This window comes from Rhinolophus hipposideros, assembly GCF_964194185.1.
Source record: "Rhinolophus hipposideros genome assembly, chromosome: X".
NCBI lineage: Eukaryota > Metazoa > Chordata > Mammalia > Chiroptera > Rhinolophidae > Rhinolophus > Rhinolophus hipposideros.
Genome location: NC_138046.1, coordinates 73,143,843 through 73,167,102, shown reverse-complemented (window position 1 = coordinate 73,167,102; position 23,260 = coordinate 73,143,843). Strand labels below are relative to the sequence as shown.

Here is a 23,260-nt window from a genome sequence, read left to right as displayed (position 1 = left end):
TTGGTATTATAATTATTCCCATTTTATAGATGAGAACCTGGGTTTAAAAAGATTAAGTAGGTTACCAAGGTCACAAGCTAGTAAATGGCAGCACCTGGACTCAAATGGAGGTCTGTTTTATATTATATACTCATAAAGCATAAATTGGAAACATTTCCATTGTTATCAATTAATTTTAAAAAGTGCTATTTGCTGTTAAAATATGTAGTATTTTGCTATCGATTTCTAGGAAGCACTATACCAATCAGTCACCCTAAAATATTTGAGCTAATGTTTGAAAGCATTTGTATTTGAGTCTTTCTTTTGACAGTAGTGTTTGGCAGCAGATACAGCTACCTAATTTTTTTGATCTAAGCCAGTTGTCAAAATAAATGTATATGGAGGACACAAAGATCAGCTAAAATTTTAAATGTTTCCATGATGTTGATGACCTGTATATGTATTATTATGTAATGTATGTAGGAATTAATTCCAAATTATATTCCTCACCAATCTTGAGGGATATGATTAAATAAGTGATTGCCATTAAATAATTAACTATGACAGAAGAGTGTGTTTTTGGACTGCATGGAACGAGAAACAATTACATATATAAAAAGCCAGGAAATCTGGACTTCTTTCCACTCTCCGTCTACTTTTTGTTTATGCTCACTTCTCATTCCGATCATTGGTTTTAACCAAGACCAATGGCTGCTCTGAGGCTACTGAGAAGTAATGGCAAACAGGGTCTAGTGGCTGTATGTATCCCTAGACTATTATTCAAAGTTCCCTAATAAAGTACCTATTTCAGTTCTTACTGGATCCTACCAATGTTTGGGCAGTTAAGACCAGAAGCATTTCCATCATAGGGATGTAATACATATACAATCAGGAATTTATAGTAATCCATAGTAAGTTGAGAACTCTAGCATCATATTTCATTGAAGAGTAATAATGGCCTGAATTATTAAGAAAACAAATATCATGAAATTAGCTATGGGAGGAAGATTTTATTTTGTAACAAGCAACTATTATAACTAGCTTTTTAAGTTGCTATTCAAACCATTGTTTTGTGTAGCTCTTCTTTTGAAGAATGTTTAAACCATCTGCTATTATCTTAGCGAATCTCTTTAACTTTTCTGCATCATACCTATACAGAATGCCCAGTTATAGTAAGTCATTTATATTAATTTTTAACTGATTTCTTGAGATGCATATGTTTATCTGAAGAATCCACCACAAGATTTTCTTCCGAAAATTGGAGTGATTACAGTTTCAGGATTGGCAGGCTTGGTTTCAGCAAGAAAAGGTAGGTTTTAAAAATATACATTCTGTCTTTCAATTCCATTATATTAATTTCTGAATTTTACTGTCAGTGGAAAACCTCATGTCCTTTATTGAATATTATTAGGATAGGCTACAATAAAAATATTTAGATTCTATAGTACAGCATGTTTACTTGTATTAAAAACTTTTTGTATTTTCAAAAATATAGCTATTCCAAAAGATGTTCAACATCATTAATTGTTAGAAATGCAAATGAAAACCACAATGAGATACTACTACACACCGATTAAAATGTCTAAAATTAAAAAGACTAACCCTACCAAGTGTAGTCGAGAATGTAGAGCAACTGAAACTCTCATACATTGCTGGTGAGAATACAAAATGGTACAGTCATTCTGGAAAATAGTTTGACAAAAGTTTGTTATAAAGTTAAAGATCCACTTACCTTGTGACCCAGTAATCCCACTCCTGTGTCCTTACCCTGGAGAAATGATAAATCTATACGCAAATGTTAATAGCAACTCTATTCATAATCTCCAAAATCTGGAAACAACCTAAATGTCTTTCAACAATAAACTAAACGGTGGCACATCCATACAAAGTAATACTACTCAGTAACAAAAGGAATGAACTATTGATATATGCAACAAATTTGATGAATCTGAGTTAAAGAAGCCAGTCTAAAAAAGTTACAAATTGTATGATTCCATTTATATGACTTTCTCAAAGAGGCAAAACTATTGTGACAAAGAAAAGGTCAGTGATTCCCTGGGTTTAGGAGTAGGGAGGATGTGTGACTACAAAGGAATAGCATGAGATAGTTTTAGAAGCAATAGAACTGTTCCATATCCTGATTGGAGTGGTGGTTACATGACTATACATACAGTAAAATTGATAGAACTGTATACCAAAAGAGTTGAATTTCTTGTATGATCATTTAAAAAGAAAATTTTAAAAATATAGAGCTGGTCCTATTAAAATTGTAATTTGTCATTTTGTTTCTCATCATCTAGATAACTTTGCTTTTTAAAAGATCTTAAGAGTCTCTAGCTATCAAAAAAAGAGGTATATAAATGTCTAATTACTATTGTTGTTTTATACACCTGAAACAAACAATAAATAAATAAGTTATAAAAAAAGATTTTGAGAGTTTTACGTTAATGTGAAAATGTGTACTAACCACTCAAACTACTTTTCCCTGCTTAGTCATGACAACCCATGTTCTGGGGGCTATATTAGGGATTTGAGACAGAGTTATTGACCTTTCTGTCTCCAATTTTTATTCCCTCTTGGTCTCATCCTGACCAAGATTGCTGGAATTGACATTAGCCAACTCAGAATGGAGTTTAGAAAATGGACAACTCACTCACTACTCTCATTCAATACGTGAGACTTGATATATTTGATTTCTTTTCCCCCTCTTTGCACGCTGTATCTCTACCAACTTTGTCCTTCCTTCCCACTCATGTAGAGGGACCACCCCAAGACTACCCCCAGGTTTAACAGTTAGCTAGGAAGACTCAGAGAATTCAGCCTAAGCGTATAGTCATATTCATGGCTAAGGTTTATTACAGTGAAAGGATGCAATGTAAAATCAGCAAAGGGAAAAGGCACATGGGGCAAAGCTTAAAGGAAATCAGGCACAAGCTTCCAAGAGTTCTTTCCTAGTGGAGTCATATAAGATGCACTTAATTCCTCCACTAACGACTTGTGACAATATGCGTGAGAGGTCGAGCAGGGAAGCTCATTAGAGACTGAGTGACCAAGGTTACTTTGGGGGGCTGGTTACAGAAACACTGTCTATTTAGCATCTACCAAAAGTCCAGACTCCCAGAAGGAAAGTAGTTGTTCAACATAAGCCACATTATTTTTGCAAACAGTTTAAGCACAGTATACCACTCTTATTAATCAGGGAATGTTTTCTATCAGTGGAGGGAACTGATTACCAGTCAAGTTCCCAGGTGCCAGCCAAGGGCCAGCCTTGCACACAGGCCTTCCTACCAGTGGCAGTCTCAGGCATACTATGTTAACTCTTTTCTGCACACCATTGAATAACTCTCTTTCATAAGCGTGGGGTGAATTTTGTATTTGCCCATCAGCTACCTCTGGTTATGGAAATCCTCTCAGAAGGCATTAGTGCCTCCCCTCCTCAACCAATCCTTACTAAGCTGATGCAGTTTTTTCATCAGTAGCCATTTTGGTCACTTTCCATCCCTCCTCTGCCCACAACTCAGTTGTCAGTCATTGTTCCAAAACTAAATGACATGTGGTTGGAAGTCACAGCTCTGAACCAGTCTGGAATCTGATATCAGATAACTTTATGGTTGGTTTGCTCAGCTTTAGTCCTTAAAATAGCCTCAGCTCAGTTACACCTAATGAGATACAAAACCTCTGTGAACTATAAGAACATTCCAACACTAACGCTAGCATATATAACTCATCCCAATAGACCTTACACTCTCCTTGTAGCTAATATTAATGATTTCTTATATATCATTTTTTTATTCTTACACTGTGAACAAGTTCTATTTGAATACATAGTATAAATTATTCATTAAGAAAAAATTGAAAACCAAGATCACCACATTTAACAATAAGACTCATATAATTAAATTTTGAAGGAAATTGGCCAAAATACATTATTCAATTGTCAGTGAGAAACTCATAATCCACTTGTAAGAGAAAATGTTCCTTAGGTCATTCACAATATCTCCAAATGTCAGAGCTAGAATATATTAGGTTGGTGGAAAAGTAATTGTGGTTTTTGCAATTATTTTTGACCTTTTAAACCGCAATTACTTTTACAACACCAAATGTAACCCAGTGTTTTTAAAACTGCAGATCTTAACCTATTAGTAGGTAGTGAGATAAATGTAGTAGATCTCAAGAAGCATTTTATTAAAAATAAAAGAGGAGAATAGCAAATATTAGAGTGCTTTGTATTTAGTGTGGGTAAATATCACAAAACTGGTTTCAGTGGAGAGATGGGAGAGAGAGGTCAAAAGTCAATGTAAATTTTGTTTTTTAATATGAGTCATGGTCAAAAAAGTTTGAAAGCTGTTAGTTTAGTCTAACCCTGTTATGCTACAGATAGAGGTCCAAAGAAAGGAAATCACTCAATGATGTCTTAGTATATAGTAAATAGCTAGTGTCTAGCGTCCTTTCCTGCTTATGAGATTAGGGCTATTGAGCCCAAATGAAATTTATTTTACTGTAGACTTGCCTTTAATATAAAGTAAAGAGAGGATAAATGTAAGTCTTTTTAATATTTATAATGAAACATCAAAGAAAAACTGTCACCTTCCCAGTTTAGGCGCAGCACAATTAGGGGAGTTTGGCTGAGCCAAGGAAACCTACATCAAGAGATAATAGGCCAATAAAATCAACAACTAAGCTTTAGATACTAGAATAATAGTGAGGAGGACTAGAGTAAAGGAGCAACTTAGGACGTGTCTTAATACACCGAGACTCTCTTTCCCAGTACCACAAAAACCAGTCTATATCTAAAGAAAAGCTAAAGTAGAGGTGTACCCACCTCCCCCAAGCTCAGTCTGTTGTAGACAAGACTGTGGAAGGCTTCCTTACTAATAATTAAACCAGACAGAGCAATTTCTCTTGTTTCTACCTTCCCTACACTGTAAAGTTGCCTGCAAACATTGCAAGGTATTTTTCACATTAGTCTTTACTGATGTCAGATAGGCTGTTTTATTTTCATTTTTATTTTTTTATTAGTTTCAGGTGTACAGAACAATGTAATAGTAAGACATTTACACCCCTCACAAAGTGATAACCCCCTCACCCAATCTACTACCCCTCTGACATCGTATATAGTTATTACAATACCCTTGACTATCTTCCTTATGATATACTCCACCTCCCGTGAATATATATATATATACACACACACACACACACACACATATATATGTGTGTGTATATATATTTATTTATTCATAGTTGACATTCAGTATTATTCAGCTTCAGCTTCAGGTGTACAGCACAGTGATCAGGCATCTACACCGTCCATGAAGTGGTCTCCCTAATAAGACAAGTGCCCATCTGACCCCCTACAAAATCTTTACAACACTATTGATTATATTCCCCAAACTGTATTTTATATCCTAATGGCTATATTGTGACTACTAATTTGTACTTTCTAATCCCTTTACCTTCTCCCCCATCCCACCCCCTCCCACCTGTAGGCTGTTTTATTTTTAAATTAAGGGTGGTAAGAGCTGTTCCAGAGAACAGCTAATTGCTCAAATCAGCTTTACAGAGTCCAGGTACCGAGACAAGCATTTAAGATGCATATTGTTTTGAACCAACGGTCTGTTGGAACTACGCTGTGGCTGAGAATGGTTGGTTTCAAACTATTCTGCAGAACCTAGGGTTCCATGGAAGTGTTTAGGGGTGGTATGGGAAAAACGGAAAAGCCATGCAGGTTGGGCTCAATGCTGGGCTTCCCTCCCTAACCAGAGTAGCTTCAAGTTTGTAGGTTTTATATATGAAGTTCCTAGTGAGATTCTATTTGTGAGAGTTTTTTGGAAAAGGATTTTGCTGTCAAAAAAAAGTTTGAAAATGACCCTTAGATTGTTTAGTTAAGACACTGTTAGAAGTGAATTAATTATCTCAAATTACTTGCAATTATTAAATTACTATTTCTGTATTCTAAATCAGTGATATGAAGGAGTACCATTTAAAGTCCTTAGCTAATTATTTAGTTGGATCTTTCACCTTTCTAAACACTTAAATCAAAAATGGATGTAAAAGAGAGTCCATTTCATTTTAACATAGTTTAAGACATGAAAAAATACAGTTTTAAAACAGAAGAAGTCATCAGTCCCCTTTGTATAGGTAACTATCATAGTAGATAGAGAATACTTTTCTTAAACTGGATATGACAATTAAGGAGTATTACTTGAATAGTGATCCTTAAGGACATTTTAGCTACCATCTTGATTGATACTATTACCTAAAGAATAATTTAACATAGGGTGATGACTTAAAAAGGAACAAAGAGAATATTAAAATTATAAAAGCACCGAGCTTCTGATAGCATCTGTTAGGAGTTTAATAGTTTGTTTGAATTTCGTAGGTTCTAGATTTAAGAAAATTGTTTATCCACTGGGACTGGCCGCTTTAGGAGCAACTGTTTGTTACCCAGTTCAGTCAGTAATAATTGCAAAGGTAAGTTCTTTTTTAAATGACAGCTACATTTCAGTATTTGTTTAAAGTCTCAGCGTGACCAGATTTAAATATCATACAGCACCTGCAACACTTAATTTTCAGAAAAATATAGTTGGTATCAACTCTTACGTTGGCAAAACCACATTAGCAGCTCAGCATGCTAAATGCCATTTCTAACTATATGATCATCACAAACAAATAGGATGAATTTGTTTAAATATAATTCAACAATATAAATGCTGGTTTGAGGATTAAATTCAGAGACAATTAATTAGAATATGTGGAGATAAATACCACTCTATTGTAGAGCAATGTAAAATTCAATTTTAACAGACAATTATACCTGCTGGCAGCTGTCAGTTAAGCAGATTAACATAATCCAAGAAACAACCATTTGATTGGTACCCAGACAAGATAACAGAGGCTTTTGAAAGTGAAAAAAAAATACACATATACAAACTCAATTTTGAAGCCATCTGGAACTAAGTAATACTTTCCATGAAAAATCTGTTATAATTGTTTCATCGTTTTCTTGTGAGCTTACCCACAAATCCACATTCTCCTAATAATTTGAACAGCTTGTATTGGTTTATTTTATTTTATTTTATTTTATTTCATTTTTAACACATACTCAGATTGAGAAGAGCTTTGGGATATGCAGTTTTTTCTTCCTTTCCTTCTTCCCTTAATTACCAACATTTAATATTTTCCTCTCATACTTGAAGCTTTGTGTAGTGTTACCAGAAGGACTTTGTACTTACGTTATCATTACTACAGCTCTTCAATTATTGATGTAGACAAAACTGCCTATTCAGTATTTTAAGAATGTCAAGGATATAGTGCCCTATGTAGTTTGTAATGTAATCAGATTATAAAAGCTTATATTATAGCAAAGGAAAAGAACCCTATTCATTAAATCTAGTTATATTTGAGATAATTGATGGATAAAATCATACATTTATTTTTTTAATCTTTCTTAAAATTTACGTAGGAATTAGCCACTTAAATTCATATCATGTTAGTGCTGAAAGAAACCTTTGAGCTCATTACATTCAACTTCCTCATTTTCTCATTTACCAGTAATGAAACTGTAGCCCAGAGAACCTTCACAGTAACTGATTTGCTTCAGGTGTTGTACTTCCTGTCCATTTCTCTTCCCAGTACGTGATGCTGCCACTGATTCTTTTTGTGTGTTTGTTTAGAGTAATGACTTCATTTTTTTAAATATAAAATTGGTACCTACTCATCCTTAAGTAATTTAAGCATTACAGAAAAGTATAGGAAAAAAAAACAGTTAACCACCTGAAATTCTTCCATTAAGAAAAACATCAGTATTAATTTGATAGAATGTTATTTAATTTTACTTTGACAGAAGGAAAAAAGAAAATAATTCCTGCTTTCAATAAAAATTTCTATGATAAAAGAGATATTAATATGAGCTCCTAAAAGTTCTTCTATGGTTAATTAATGATTATTACTTAAATTTCTAGAGTTGAGACGCTTACTTTTCCTTTAACTGTCATACAACAATGTCATATATAACATTTGGTAGAGCCTAATATATATGATATATTAGATATATATTTATCATATATTAGATATAAATATATATTTGTATATATTAGGTATAATTGTGTGTGTGTGTTTATATAAGCAAAACATGGGTTCTTAACCTGAGATCCTTGAGGAGCTTCAGAGAATCTGTGACTCCCCTGCCAGAAACTATGAAAAATTGTGTATATATATATATATATATATATATATATATATATATATATAAAATAGAATATATAATAGAAACCTTCTAATTTGATATTATCAGGACCAGTAGTTAACAATTAATCAAAAATGTTACAGCAGGGAGTTTTTTGAATCTTAAATATGTACCCTAAATATTTTATTTCAAATTAAAACAAATGTGTTCATTTTTCTCTCTTTTGAAGTAGGGCTTTTCTGTGAGTGTGGGTCTCCTAGCTGAAGATTCATAGCATCTGTTGTAGTAGCCGTATCTGTAACATGTCTTCTACTGTTTTCAGTTTATTTTTTTTAATAGAGTGGACACTTAAAAACATTTTGTAAATAATAAAAGAGTGGAATCCTCTTAGATTTTTATTATTTCTCCTAGCCTTTCACAGTTATCTTGCCCACCTCTAATTTGACAGCAGTTATTATTTTTTTTTAATTAAAGTTTATTGGGGTGACATTGGTTAGCAAAATTACATAGGTTTCAAGTATACAGTTCTGTAATACATCGTCTATATGTCACATTGTATGTTCTTCACAAAGTGTTTAACTTAATTTTTCCTAAACACAACGGTTATCTTCACACTCACATTTCATCCTATTATGTTACATTTAAGTTGTTTAATTATAGTAAAATTGATGTAGCGACATGGAAACAAATACAACTTATTCTTGGTAAGCGTAGAAATCACTTGTGAGATAGTACTTGGGCATATTGGAGAGTATCTACTGGCGATTGATATTCAGTATTCTATGAACATGTTTATAATTTTTTTAAACATTTTTAGTTAATCACACAAGTCTCTTAAAAGGATGGCAGGTGAGAGCTCTTGTACTGTATGTGTGTTTTTCTAAAGTGAAGGGCCCATGCCTTTCAAAAGATTCTCCAAAGGGTCTATGATGTAAAAAAGGTTACAGAACAATAGTCCAGAAGGTTTTTTGAGAAATAAAAGTCACACTCCATTTAGTAACCATTTTGGAAATATACTTCAATTTGGGATTACTCTTTGCTTTTTCTATTTTTCCTCACAATATTTTCATTTTTAACTTTTGTACAGAGTAACAAGTAACATGTCTTTGAAAACTGTAAAACATCTAGGAATAAATTTATCAAATAATGTTTTAAGACTTATTTTTAAAAATACTAACCTTTACTAAAGGGCATTTTTCTTTAAAGTTGAATACATTTAGAGGTATATCTTGTTTCTGGATGAAAGGACTCAATACTAGAATACGGCAAATGTTCTCAAATTTATAAATTTAATTCAGTTCTTACAAAATTCCTGAATTTGGAGGGAATATGACATTCATTGAACTAGTATTTTTTGTCCATCTATCATATATTGGTAACTACACTAAACTATAGACAGACAGTAAAATAGTCCAAGAGAACAAAAGAGAATCTTCAAAACCAAATATACTGAGTTTGTCTTTATATATGTTGTAGGGAAGGGTATGGTGAAGGTGTCCTTTCAGATCAGTGTGTAAAGCAAGGATGGATTATTAAAGAAATGTATTGGAATAATCATGTTTTTGGAAAAATACTTAGACTTTTACCAAATATCTTGTAAAAATAAATTCCAAGTGGAATAAAGATCTAATCATAAAATATGCTATAAAATATTAGAAGAAAAAAGAGGGATATTTGTGTTATCTTGAGATAGGAAAGGCCTTCCTAAGCAAAACAATCCAGAAGCCATCCAAGAAAAAAAGTATGTATTTTACTACACCAAAATAAATACATTTCTGTTGATCACAATATACCATACACAAAGTTAATGGATAAGTGAAAAACTGAGAAAGCTATTTGCAACATTTATAACAAAAGACTAAATAATATATTTCATATATTAAGAGCTCCTATAAATTGATAGGAGAAAGATGAATTGAATGCCCTCTAGGAAAATGAAGAAAGTATATAAGCAAGCAATCTACAAAATAAGAAACATGAATGGCCCAATATATGAAAGATGCTTAATTTCATCAGCAATCAAACAAATGCAGATTTAAACGATCGTTTAGGTACTGTTTGTTAGCGTTTCAATTTGACAAAGATTTAAAAGATTCGTAATATTGCTGCTGGTAAATGGGTTAGGAAAACAGACATACATACTCTTGGTGGGAGTGTGAAGTGCTGCAGTATATCGCTGACTTTCTGGAGGCAATGTGGCAATATTATCCAAAAATAAAATGTATAAAATCTTTAACCCAGATACTTCACATCTAGGAATTTATCCCAAGGAAACTGTACAAGGGTGTATGGTGCCAGATGTATGTGTAAGAATGCTAATCAAAGCATGCTTATTATTGCCCAAAATAAAAGAAAAAAAAGGAAACATCCCATATACCTATCAATAAGAGAATTGTTAAATAAGTCATAATTCCAATATGCTCATCAATAGAGGATTTTTAAAAAACAAATTGTTACATATCTACTATAGGATACTATGCAGCTGTTAAGAAGATCTGGTGTATAAACTGATAGGGAAACATCTCTGATATATTGTTAAGCTTTTAAAAAATCAAATCAAATAATATTTATAGTATAATCTCATTTGTGTTTAAAAAAGAAACTATATGTGTGTGGTTTATTTTAAAATTTAATTTAAAACATAATTGAGATTGTAGTATATAATCTATTCTCTAATCTCCTTTTTCAATTCTGTGGTTCATCATGGGCTTCTATCCATGTCAATGCATATAGATTTACCTCATCCTTTTTTGGTAGATCTATAAATATCTACATTCCATTCGTTTTAAAATGTGTATTATGTGTGTGCATATATAATGGACATAGAAGAGTAAAAATTCAGGAAAAAATTCCACACAACTATTAACAAAGGTTACACTGGGGGGAGGAAGAGGACTTTATTCTAGTGGATTGATTAATTTTTCTTAAGTGTAGGTATATACTTAGCAAAAACAATAAAAATGTTTCTATTTAAGGAAGAAAAACATAGTTTTTAAAAAGTTTATGTTTACAGAAAGTGTATCTTAGAAAATTCCCCAAAACCTATTTAAAAAAAAAACTTGAAAAATCAAAAGCTATTGAAATTACTTTAACTATAAGGAACAAAAGGATGAGAAAGAATAGAAAGAAGAAATCAGAATATTTTTCAAACAGAAAGAGATGAATTAAAGTTTAACAGCAGCTTTAGGAATTCAGTCAGCAACCTAACCTCTTTTTTAGTGTTTGTAGTTCATTTTTTATTTCACGTTTCTACCAAAAAAAAAAAAAAAAAAAAGAGTATTATACTCTGTAGAAGTACTTTGATGCTTTTTCTTTATGACTGGAAAAAGCACCATAAAAATTTAAGGAAAAGCATTAACTTTGTAGCCTCTCTCATTTTCTCAGGTAACTGCTTTTATCTCAAGCTGTCTTTCCCAACCTCCTCTTAAAGAGACATAGTTCTAAATTCACAGTGTGAATGCAAGCTATACATTTTTAAGACTTTATGTTTTTTAGAGCAGTTTTACGTTCACAACAAAATTGAGGGAAATGTACAGAGATTTCCCATACACCTCCTGTCTCCATACATGCCCAGTCTCCTCTATTATTATCCCCCACTAGAGTGGTCCATTTGTTACAATTGATGAACATACATTGACACATCATCAGTACCCAAAGTCCGCAGTTCACATTAAGACTCACTCTTGGTGTTATACTGACTATATCTATTTTTAGCCTTTTACATGAAGCAAATACTTTTTCATACAAGACTTACAAAATGGGGTTTTGTGTTCTATCATTTAGAAATGTATGTCTTTACTCTTGATTCTGACCTGGGTGTTAATATAAAATACCTGACATAAATTTTTAAATATTTGTATTTTAACTTTTAAAAATAGGTTATTTAACTCATGTTTTGTTTTAATTAGGTAAGTGGGGAAAAGGCATATGCTACAAGCCAGCAAATTTATGAAGCAGTTAAATCATTGTGGACAAAAAACAACAAAAAAGAGTCACTTCCTGAACCTAAAGAAAAAACTAAGGTAGAGTTTAAGAGGACTGAAAAGGTAGACATTGAGTTTTGTTTGGGTGGGTGTTGGCTTATAATAGGAGTCCTGGGCAGAGGTCAAGGACAGAGTGAAAATAGATGGAGGAACATACTACCTTTGCATGGCATAGTTTTATGAGATATTTTATTCTTTTAGTAAAATTACTTATGAAGGAAAAAATCTTTTTGGTAAACAGCTAGGAAGCTCTGCTGAAATAGAAATACCTGCAAAAACAACTCAAGACCTGAAATACCCAGTGGCTTTGCCAACAGAACTCAGCTCTGCAACAAAGACCAAATCAGAATCCACCTCAGGTTTGTTTGCATAATTCAGTTTTGTTTTCATTCTTTTCTTAAATAATTTTATAATATAATTACTAGTTTGAACTTATGAGTTTTCTTCATAAGTGTTTTGTCTTTTCATATCTGCAGTCTTTATATCTTTTTAGGTCATGAGGTAGTGAGGTACCTGGGACTTTTTCTAATTGCAACATAGTTCTTAATACACATCTTTGCATATGGGGGTATAGAGTAGCACTCAGGTTGGGTGAGTGAAGCATTTAATATCACTTCATAAATGTGCGTTTTTTAATCAGGTGGAGAAAAATGTGCCTTTCTGAATTCTATCAATGTGCAGGCTATAAATAAGAGTCAGGTCTGCATAGAAGAAATACCAGCTTTCCATTTCTTGTGCTATCAGTCTTAACTTCCACTGTCAATTTTATTTAGTTTAGATACCAGAACTTTCAACATCAAATAGTAAGAATAGCACCAATTATAATACTAATAATTTTGCTAGTATTAGATACTGGCAATTAACACTTTGTGGGGCCAAATAGTGACAATTATACTTTCTTGGCAGATACTACAATGGTTTTACTGTGATCAAAAAGAAGGTAATAGAGTGTTTAATACTATTTTAGTATGTATTCACATAAACTCACTAGTCACTGTCTCACATAGGTTTGTATGTCTCTACAATGACAATGGTACTTACCCATTAAGTTGTCTTATTGCAAAGGAAACCCTCAGAAGTAAAGAATTATTGCAAAGAACTATTGCAAAGGAAATACTCAGAGGTAAAGAATTAGGAAATAATGATAGTATTTCATTATCAGGTGCCACTTATTGAGCACCTTCTCTGTGGTGCAAAGAGCTGTAAACATGTTAGTCAGTCCTCACCCAAAAAGCAAAGCAAAACAAAACAAAATTAACCTGTGGTGTATATGTAATTTTAATCATTTTATGATGAAGAGATGAGTCTTAGGGAACTTAAGTAACTTCCCCAAATCATGCAGCTTATGAGTATCAGAGTTGTGTTTATAGGCTAGATCTTCCTGGCACCAAAGTCCAAGCTCTTTCTGTTGTGTATAGATTATCTAATTTAAAACCAGAGCTTAGTCTCTAATTTCAGCCTCCTCCTCTCACTAATCTTTGTAAGAGCTGTCACTGAGTAACAAACCTGATTTGAGTTTTATCTCTTTTCCTCTGTCACCTCTCCTTTTTAATAAAGTTATACAGTTTTTACACTCTGAGTAATCCACAATTGACCACATTCCCACAAGTATATACTATATCCAGTCATTTTTCTAAATGACTGTCAATTCCAGAATATCTTTGTGGAAATGAAACATGTTACAGCTTAACAGTGGGACCAAAGCATCCCTAGCCAATGTCTTTTCTTCGCGTATCAGGATTTTGAAACCCTTTACCCACCTGTCATGGGTAATGTGGTATGAAAAGCGTTCTAAGGAGATATGTAGAAAAGAGAGAGATATGCCAGTACTATTCATCCTTATATATCATTCAGAGTTAATTATACAGTAAACTCTTGGGATTCATCCTTTCTACCATTCTGTATTTCACATGCAGTCCCAGAGGTCCAAGTCATGAGAAACAGTAGTGATTATGAGCACAGATTTTAGAATAAGACCTGGGTCTCAATCTAGATCTAACTTATACTAGTTCTGTTACCTGTGGCAAGTTATCTAATACCTCATGCCTCAGTTTCCTCATCCATAAAATGGGGGCGATATTAGTGTTTTTCTCACATAGTTGTGTGGATGAAATGCAATATTGCATGCAAAGTGCAATGTCAAGGACACAGTAAGTTCTCAATGAATGTTAGAAGGTGTCATTATTATTTGCTTAGAGAAATTAGTCATTCTGCCAATAAACAAATTTATTTTCATTGAGCACAGTTTGGGAGCATGTTACTTAGCTAAGGAGACAAGCCAAGGCCACCAGTTATCACTATACAGAATAGATTGGGTGAATTGTCAAACTACATACCATGGCTCTGAATATGAGTTTGGTTGTTCTGTATCCCCCATATACATTTATGGTGAAAATTATGTTACTTTGGAAATCACAAATTTAGAAATTGGGTGACATGGACCTCTTTAAAATCTGATGAAAGCAGGGTGAAATCTCTCAGTCTCACAGGATCAATGCCCCTCTAAAGCAGACGTTGGCAAACTCTGGCCCTTGTGCCAAATCTGGCTCACCACCTGTTTTTGTACATTTTATAAGTGAAGAATGGTTTCTACACGATTTAAATGGTTGAAAAAACTCAAAACAAAAATATTTTGTGACAAGTGGAAATTTTATGAAATTCAAATCGCAGTTTCTGTAAATAAAGTTTTATTGGAACACAGCCACACTCGTTCATTTGTGTATCATTTGTCTGTTTTCACACTACAATGGCAGAGTTGAGTGGCTGCGATGAAGATCTGATGGTTTACAAAGTCGAAATATTTACCCGCTAGCCCTTTGCAGAAAAAGTTTGCTGATTCCTGTTTTAGAGCGATGACGTGTGCCATGCATACAGGACTCATTTCATCTCCCCCTCATGATATCTGCCAGGTCTTTTTATGGATCAGGAGACTAACTATTAATAAATAGCCAATCTCAAAACCTCTCTGAAGGGTAACACCGAATTCCTTACAGCCTGTAGTGTGAGGAAGACAGAAATTACAGATTCTCAATCAGAAGCTTGGGAGTGCCATACCTGAAGAACAGGGAGGAACCAGAGGTTGACAATGCTTTCTAAAACTGCAACTCAGCTCAGTGCCTGATTGGACTGAGATAAGCACTTCACCCTTCCTAAAAGAGGAAAAGAGTTCCATTTCTGATAGAAGATATCACGTGGAGCTTCCACAGTTCTTTTAGACAGTGTCCACTATACAAACAAACAAAATAATAGTCATGCAAAGAGGCGGGAAAATGTGACTGACAATCAAGAGGAAAAAAAAAAAACAGACCCACAGGTGATCTAAATATTGAAGTTAGCAGAAAAGGACTTTAAAGTCACTATGAGTAATATCTCACATAGAAAACATGATGGACAAAATGGATGAAAAGATGGAGAATTTCTCATAAAATTGAAATCTATTGAAAAATCAAGTGCATAGTCTAGAAGTGAAAAATATAGTACCTGAAATTAAGAACTCGTTGGATGGGTTTAACAGCAGACTGTATATACAAGAGAGGACAGAAGTAAGAAACTTAAATAAAGGTAAACAAAAAATAGCTGAACTGAAGCACAGAGCAAAAAGAATGGAAAGAATAGAGCAAAGTGAGAAAGTACTTTGCGGTAACTAGAATCTTTAAGTGTTTCAATTATGGAGAAGCTGAATGCTGGATATCATCCCAACTTTACACAAAAGAAACAAAAATAGAATTTCTAACAATTTTAACTTCACTCAGCAATTTATCACTTATATATGTCCCATTTTTTTGTAACTTGCTTGAAATATAAATGAGATAATATGTGAACTAAATTATCAGTGAACAGATATCACCTAATGGCTATTTGAGACAATAATTCATTACTGTTTTATAACTTTGAACATCTTTATTCCTTATAATGCTTAGGGGATTATAATTATTAGGGAATCGAGATTCAAGAGGAGTTTTATGACGGCTAATTTTTTGGGAGGATAGAGAGCACTTGATCAGCTCAGGGGATGAAGAAATTCTAAGAACAAAGACATAATCTTTAATTACTCAGAAAAGCATGAGATGAATCTTTTTAAAAAGGTGGAAATCAAATGACCTAGGCTAATCACAATTACTTGTTTCTTCTAAAATTCACTCTTCCTAAGAATCATAAATCTGAATCTCCAGTGGTGAGGCCTCTAAGCAGGTGATTACAGGAAAAAAATCCATTGGGAATTCTCCATGAATATTCCTCTACTTAATGTCTGGCATAAGCTGTGGGTAAATTAAATATATGAAGCCTTTCAACAAATTTTGAGAAGTGGAGATCTAAAGGTAAAGGGGCCTTTCAGATTTGGGTGAGCTGAATCTTTCTTTGATCAAACTTTGGACAAGAATTTAAGGAAGTGAGTAGAAGTGTTAGAGAACTTAGTCAATTGATGGACATCATTAAACAAATTAGATACGTTCAGACTTATAAAATAATTATTTGTCACATGCTTACTATATAGTATGTCTGATAAAACTATTTCGTGGTACACTTTTCACTTGTATTGAACAAAGGCTGCCACCAGGTGGCAGTAAAGATACGCTTGAGAAAGGAGCAGGCAGAACCACTCAGTTTCTTAAACTTTTGTGTGTGCTATGGACCCTTTCTCAGAACAATGTTTTTAAATGCATAAAATAAAATACAGTGATCTATGAGCCTCATTAAATTTATTAAACAATAATATTTAACAAAATATCTAATAAAGTCCATAATTTTGAAGTAGTGATAAGTGTAAATATTTCAAGATAACTGCAATTCCACTGTAATATAAAAATATCTGTGATTTCTATTAGTGCCAGAATCTGAGATACTGTTAATACTGTTGTGGTTTGTTGCCTACATTCATTATTGAAGAAAATGTTCATTTTTAGCCAGAGGTTAATGAAAATAAAGACAAATTTTTCCCATACAAGTTCATAGATCATATGAATTTTACCCACAGACCCCCTAAGGTTAAGAGTCTGTGTCCTATAGAAAACTGTATTAACGTCATGGGTAATGATTACTAGTGATCTGGTTGTTTTTAGTATGTTTGGTGAAATTACATATAGGTATATCACACTTTATAAAATAGAAAATATTTCTAAAAGGTTAGGTGTAAAATAAATCATTTTATGTAAATCTATTTCTTCTTTGTTTTTATCATAAAACTGGAAATTAAATTCCTCTATGGAAAAAAAGGCATATCTCCCAAATGTAATAAAACCATTTAAAAATACATAAGATTTTGTAAAACATTTGAAGTAAAAACAAATTTCTGGAAAATATGTTTTATCTCATGTCTCAAAGTAAATGTAAAAATAGTTTATTGCCTGCTTACCATGCACAAGGTATTATATGCAGAACTTTGTGCACATTATTTTATTGAATATTAAAAATAATTGTATGACATTGTTACTTCTCCAGCCCCCATTTTACAGAAGAACTACGGTTGTTGTGTTAGAGGTCAGATAAGTCAGAATTCAGTCCTGGCTCTACCATTTTTCAGCTGAGTGACAATGGTCAACTTTCTTAACCTCTCAAAATTAAAACTTCTTTATCTGTAAAACAAGGATAATATAAAAATATCATGTATCTCATGGTGGTATTGTGAGATAATGCATGAAAATAACATAGCATCTTGCCTGGTACACAGTCAAGCTTATCAAGATCACTGTTGATCCACACATTGCCAAATCTAGGAATCTATTCTCAATCTCCATCTTATGAAGTCCATCAGTAACTTTTAACGTAGGTGATTACTCCCTCCTCCTTGAAACATTCTCTTCACTTGGCCTATTGGACACCACTTGCTCTTGGTTCTCTTCACTGATTGGCTGTTCCTTCTTAGTCTCCTCTGCTACATTCTCCTACTCTTGACTTCAAAAATTTGGAGTATCCAAAGGGCTCGTTCCTTAAATCTCTTCTCTGATGCTCTAGATAATTTTATAAGTCCCATAGATTTAAATGTCATTTATAGGCTAGGACTGTAAAATTTATAAACCAGCCCAGAGCTCTCCTGAACTCTACAGATTCACACTTCTAGCTGTTTACTCAACATTTGTTCTCAGACATTTATTTAGCCATTCAAATTTAACAGCCAAAATATAGCACTTGATTTGCCTTCCCCCAAGCATGCTTCTCCCACATATTCCCCTACCACAGTAAATGTCAACTCCATTCTTGAAATTTCTCAAGTTAAAGAGTCTCTCAGACAACATATTCAGTCCATTTAGGAAATCTGTCCATTCTACCTTCAGAAGTTACCCATAATCCAGTCTTTTCACCACTTCTACTGCTACTGCCCTAATTAAAGCCATTACCATCTTTCTCCTGGAGTACTGCAATAGCTTTCTGGTTACCCTGCTTTCATACTTGATCCCCTATAGTCTCTTCTCTGCAGAGCCAAAAGTGATCTTTTAAAAAACATGTCACATCACTCCTCTGCTTAAAACTGCACATTTCACTTAAATTATAAAAAGAAAAAAAAAACTTACTATGGGTGTTTGTGGCCTAGCACTCCATTGTTTTCTGATCATGTCTCTCATCGCTCTCACTGCACCCACCATCACCACATCTTGCCTACTGTCCAGTTACATTGGCCATTTTATGGTTCCTCAAACATCCTCTCAGCTCCGTTATACTTGGTTTCTTCTCCTCCTATAAGGCATTTCCCTCAGAGATCTACAGGGCTCACACCCTTACCTCCTTCAGTTCTTTGCTCAAATATCACTTTTCTAGAAGGCTATTTAAATTTGCAAGCTACCCCAGCACTCCATTTGCCTCTCCCTGTTTTTTTTTTCTGCATAGCACTTACCACCATCTGATACATCTTTTATTTAATATATTGTCTGTCTCACCCAACTTGAATATTAGGTCTGTGTTGGCATATATTTTTATCTGCTTTTTTTACTCCTGTATTCCCAGTACCAAAAATAAATTTGTTAAATGAGTGACTTTTGTTTTCATTTTAATACTTTATCAGGTGCTACACAGTTCATGCCTGACCCCAAGCTCATGGATCACGGGCAGTCCCATCCAGAAGATGTAGATATGTACAGCACTAGAAGCTGAAATAGTCTGCATAGAGTACTACAAGATGTGTGAAGTGGCAAATGATGACGGAAAAAATCATGTAATGGGTAACTCTGTTGCATAGAGTATAACTTAAAGCAAGTTTTCCCCTAATCTTCTAATGTATAGTTTGACTAATCACTTAAGTGATTAAATCACAAAAAATGAATATAATCCAAACAATATCAAATGATTGGTGAAGAGGCTGAAGTAGTAGTATTAGGATACATTTGATAACTTTTAAGGGTGTTCATAAGAAATATAGAGTAAATATAGGAACATTTATGAGACTAAAATCTGAAAAACATATGTATGTGTATATATAAATACTTATATGTATACACATAGATATTTGCTTTAGCTTTTTGTAATTAATGTCAGCTGAAAAGAATGGTGTGTGGAAGGATGTGTTCCTTATCACCCCCCTTTTTTTCATTTTCCTGAGCTGGAATAAAATATCCATATTTTATGACACTTGGCGCTTGGCTTTGTCTCTTTGTTTTATTAATGTTAACTCCTCTTAAATGTCCAAAAACACCTCTAACTATTTAAGAGGACCATATGCTCCATGAGACCTCCAATGCTGCTTAGCCGACCTTCTACTGGTTCCTAGGTGATTTCCTGTCCTGTTCTCCAGGAGAGGTATTACAGACCTTTTATTCTCAAGCCTCCTGTACCTGCCAAAGATGACTGTTTCTCCTATTACATAGAGAGAGAAAATAAGTTAGTAGACATGACCATTCTCAACTTCTTCCCATCTACCTTCAAGACTTACCTCTTTTCAGCCATGCCATCCCCCTTTTCTAAGGCTAATGCTTCTATTTGAGTTCCTGATCTCATTCTTTCCTATATTTTCCAATACTTTATTCTATGCGATTTACTCTTCAGTCTTAGGTATCTCTTTTCACTCACTTCTTTTTCTTAATTTCTAAATAGTTGCTGATCTTCTTTATCCCAAAATAGCAGTAACAAAAACCTTCCCCTAACCCTGCCTCTTCCTCTTGAACTATCTTTTCTATCTTCTTCCTATGATTGTCATACTTCATAAAAAGTAATGTCACTTTCTTACTTCCTCCCTTTCAATTCCTAACTTTTGACACCTAGGCTTTTATACCTATTTGAATTTTTTGTAATTATTGACTCTTGACCACTCCCTTCTTGAAACTCACTCCTCCCTTTACTCTCTGTTATTCCTGCTTCTCTTGTTGTTCTTCATTCTTCTCTTGCTTTGAATCCCGTAAATGTTGAGGCTCCTCAGGTTATATTCCTAATCTTCTTTTCTCATTCTATATGCTCTCCCATTTTCATTCAACACACTTCAGTTTTCAGACACTGTTTATGTCCTTATTACTTATGTCCAGCTCCAATATTTATCCAGAGCTATAGACCTATCTTCCTAATTATTTATTGGTTGTATCCATCTTATATCACATAGATATCCCCAATGTCAATATGCCTAAAACTAAATTGTCTTTACCTCTCTCCTTATTTCTGTTTCTCAAATCTATTCTACCTTCTTTAAACATTGCTCTCATTGAAGTCTTCATCATCACTTTCCTGGATTATTATTACAGTAATCTTCTGGTTAATGTGCCCAACATCAGTCTTGCTTTCTGTTACTTCACAATGTGTTCTGCTTGTAAGTAACAGTAAAGCAGTTAACAGTAGCTTAAATAAATAAGAGTCTATTTAAAGTCTGGAATTAGGCAGTACAGGGTTGGCATAGTGGCTCATTAATGCCATCAAGGACCTAGACTTTTTCCACTCTGGTCTTTAACACGTTGATTTGTCACCTCATGTTCACAAAATAGCTGCTGTACCTCTGGGTAATACATACATATTCAAAATAGGAAGAGGGGTTAGGACAAACTGTCCCAGCTGCTTCTGACCCTTATTTATCAGAAAAGTAAATGCTTTCTTAGAACCCCTCTCAGAAGATTTCTGTCTATATCTTGACCAGAACTTGTCATATAACCACACTTAGCTCAAGGAAGATTGGCAAATCATATGTTTTTTTTTTTTTTTTTTTTTTTTTTGTTTGTTTGTTTTTTTTTTTAACGGTGAGGAAAGCAAAGATTAAGGGATTTGGAATGGGTGTTAAGTTTGAGCTAACGTACAGTGTCTGCTACCTTGTTCTTCTAACCCATATGTCATATTATTATGACATAGTTGTCTTTCTAGCAACTGTTATGGATAGTTGTCTTTCTGAATTTTCAGTAGCTTATCATTGCCTACATAATCAAATCAAGACTCCTTAGTGTGACATACAAGTTCCTTTCTATATGATACTGTCTCATCTTTAATCCTATCTTCCCTTTCCCTACCACCCTATAACCAATGTATGTTATATTTTTATCTATAACATACCACATGCTTCTTGAACATGCTTTGCTCTTTCATGCCTCTTTTTCTCTGCCTATGCTGGGGTCTTCTCTTAGAATTGTTTTCTCTCTCATCCTGCTCCATATTCCAACTTCCTCATCCTTCCAACCCAATTCCAGTGTCACCATTTTCATTTCTCCAAGGTATGATTTAAATGCTCTCTCTTCTACATTCCATGCACTTGGTACTTATAGCTGTGATAGGCCATATAAGTTATTATAAAACTAAAACTAGTTTAGTGTTTTTTCACAGACAAGGCTCCTTTCATAGACAGACTCCTGAATTCATCTTTGTGTAGCTTTGATGCCCATAAACACCTGGTATATACTGTGTTTGTACCATCAGCTCTACCTAGCCAGACCATCAGCTGTAATGTTTCTTTTGGAGCAAAAGTTAATATAAACTGTGTCTTATTCTAACGTAATATAAGACTGGGTATAACATAATATAATATAATACCAGGTCTTATATAACATAAGAACAAATATAATATAATATAATATAATATAATATAATATAATATAATATAATATAATATAATACTTGGTATAATATAATACCGGGTCTTATATTAATTTTTGCTCCAAAAGATGCCTTAGAGTTGATGGTCCAGCTAGATCTTATTTTCGGGGAAACATGGTAGCAGGAACTCACATGTTCTACCATGCTGGTTGTAACGCAGGATACAAAAATAACTATAATTCTATCAAAGTGCTTATATTCTTCCAGAAAGGATAGAGACGTATACAAATATAGTGATATATGTGGTATCTATCCTAAGTACAACCAAAGATTTATAGATGTTTAGAGATGGAATGTATCTGGGATAATGTCAAGAAGTCAGTGGTACTTGAGCTGCTCAAGGTGGGGAAGCAGTTCATTTACTAGTTTTTCATAAGTGAGCTCTTCAAAATTTAGCTTCAGTATTTCAAATTTTTTTTTGTACCTCAGATCTGTTTATAATCAAACACATCCATATTTCATGAAATATAAGACACATTATTTACCACCAAGAAAAAAGTATGGTCAGTTATCCCAGTTTCAGATGTTAAGATGTACAAATAGAAGCATCTGAAATTTAGAGAGATACGGTAGGTAAAAACATTAATACCCTAAAGCCAAGTTCAAGTGAATTTTGAATTACGTGCTTTTTTGGATCATCAGCTTCGCCACTAGCCATTATTGTATTCATTTGGATAATGAAGAGTTGACTGTATCTGCAAAATCTATGTAAAAGACCTGCTCAAACCAGAGTTTGATTATTTGCTCTGTTGTATAATACTCAAAGTCACACTGCTGTCGGACTCATTGAAATGCTGGAGCCTGTGGTGGGACAAGTTGTGATGCATCCAATTTCACTCTTCCCATGCCATGTCCATGAGTTCTCTCTTAAACCTGAACAGATGCCAATCCTCCTCAGAGGAAAGGTCTAAAGGCCCTCGATGAGTAAAGTAGTCAACAGACTCCTGGTTCCAGATGATGACAAGGAAGCGCATGCAGTTACGTTGGCTTCTTGGCTATCTATAGAGAAACAAACAGGTTACTGTTGCTTGAAAGTGGTCTTCATTAACACATTTAGTTTATTGACGTTCTATATGCAACGTACTTTGTATAATACTTCCAAATAATAATATAATAATTA

The 23,260-nt window shown here is 33.7% G+C and overlaps 1 protein-coding gene across 7 annotated transcripts in view; it reads left to right on the top strand.

The window, feature by feature from the left end:
• APOOL (apolipoprotein O like) overlaps positions 1-23,260 on the top strand; it is a 181,970-nt gene that overhangs the window by 54,212 nt on the left and 104,498 nt on the right. For 3 of the 7 annotated variants that reach the window (XM_081042978.1, XM_081042981.1, XM_081042980.1), the window contains 5 exons: positions 1,190-1,288; positions 6,362-6,453; positions 12,076-12,189; positions 12,392-12,509; positions 19,148-19,715. In XM_081042978.1, coding sequence (XP_080899104.1) covers positions 1,190-1,288; positions 6,362-6,453; positions 12,076-12,189; positions 12,392-12,509; positions 19,148-19,236 — 512 coding nt within the window. In that variant the 3' untranslated portion in view covers positions 19,237-19,715. Of the gene's footprint in view, positions 1-1,189; positions 1,289-6,361; positions 6,454-12,075; positions 12,190-12,391; positions 12,510-19,147; positions 19,716-23,260 lie in introns of those variants that run through there. The other 4 variants (XM_081042979.1, XM_081042982.1, XM_081042984.1 and 1 more) reach the window with 4 other exon arrangements.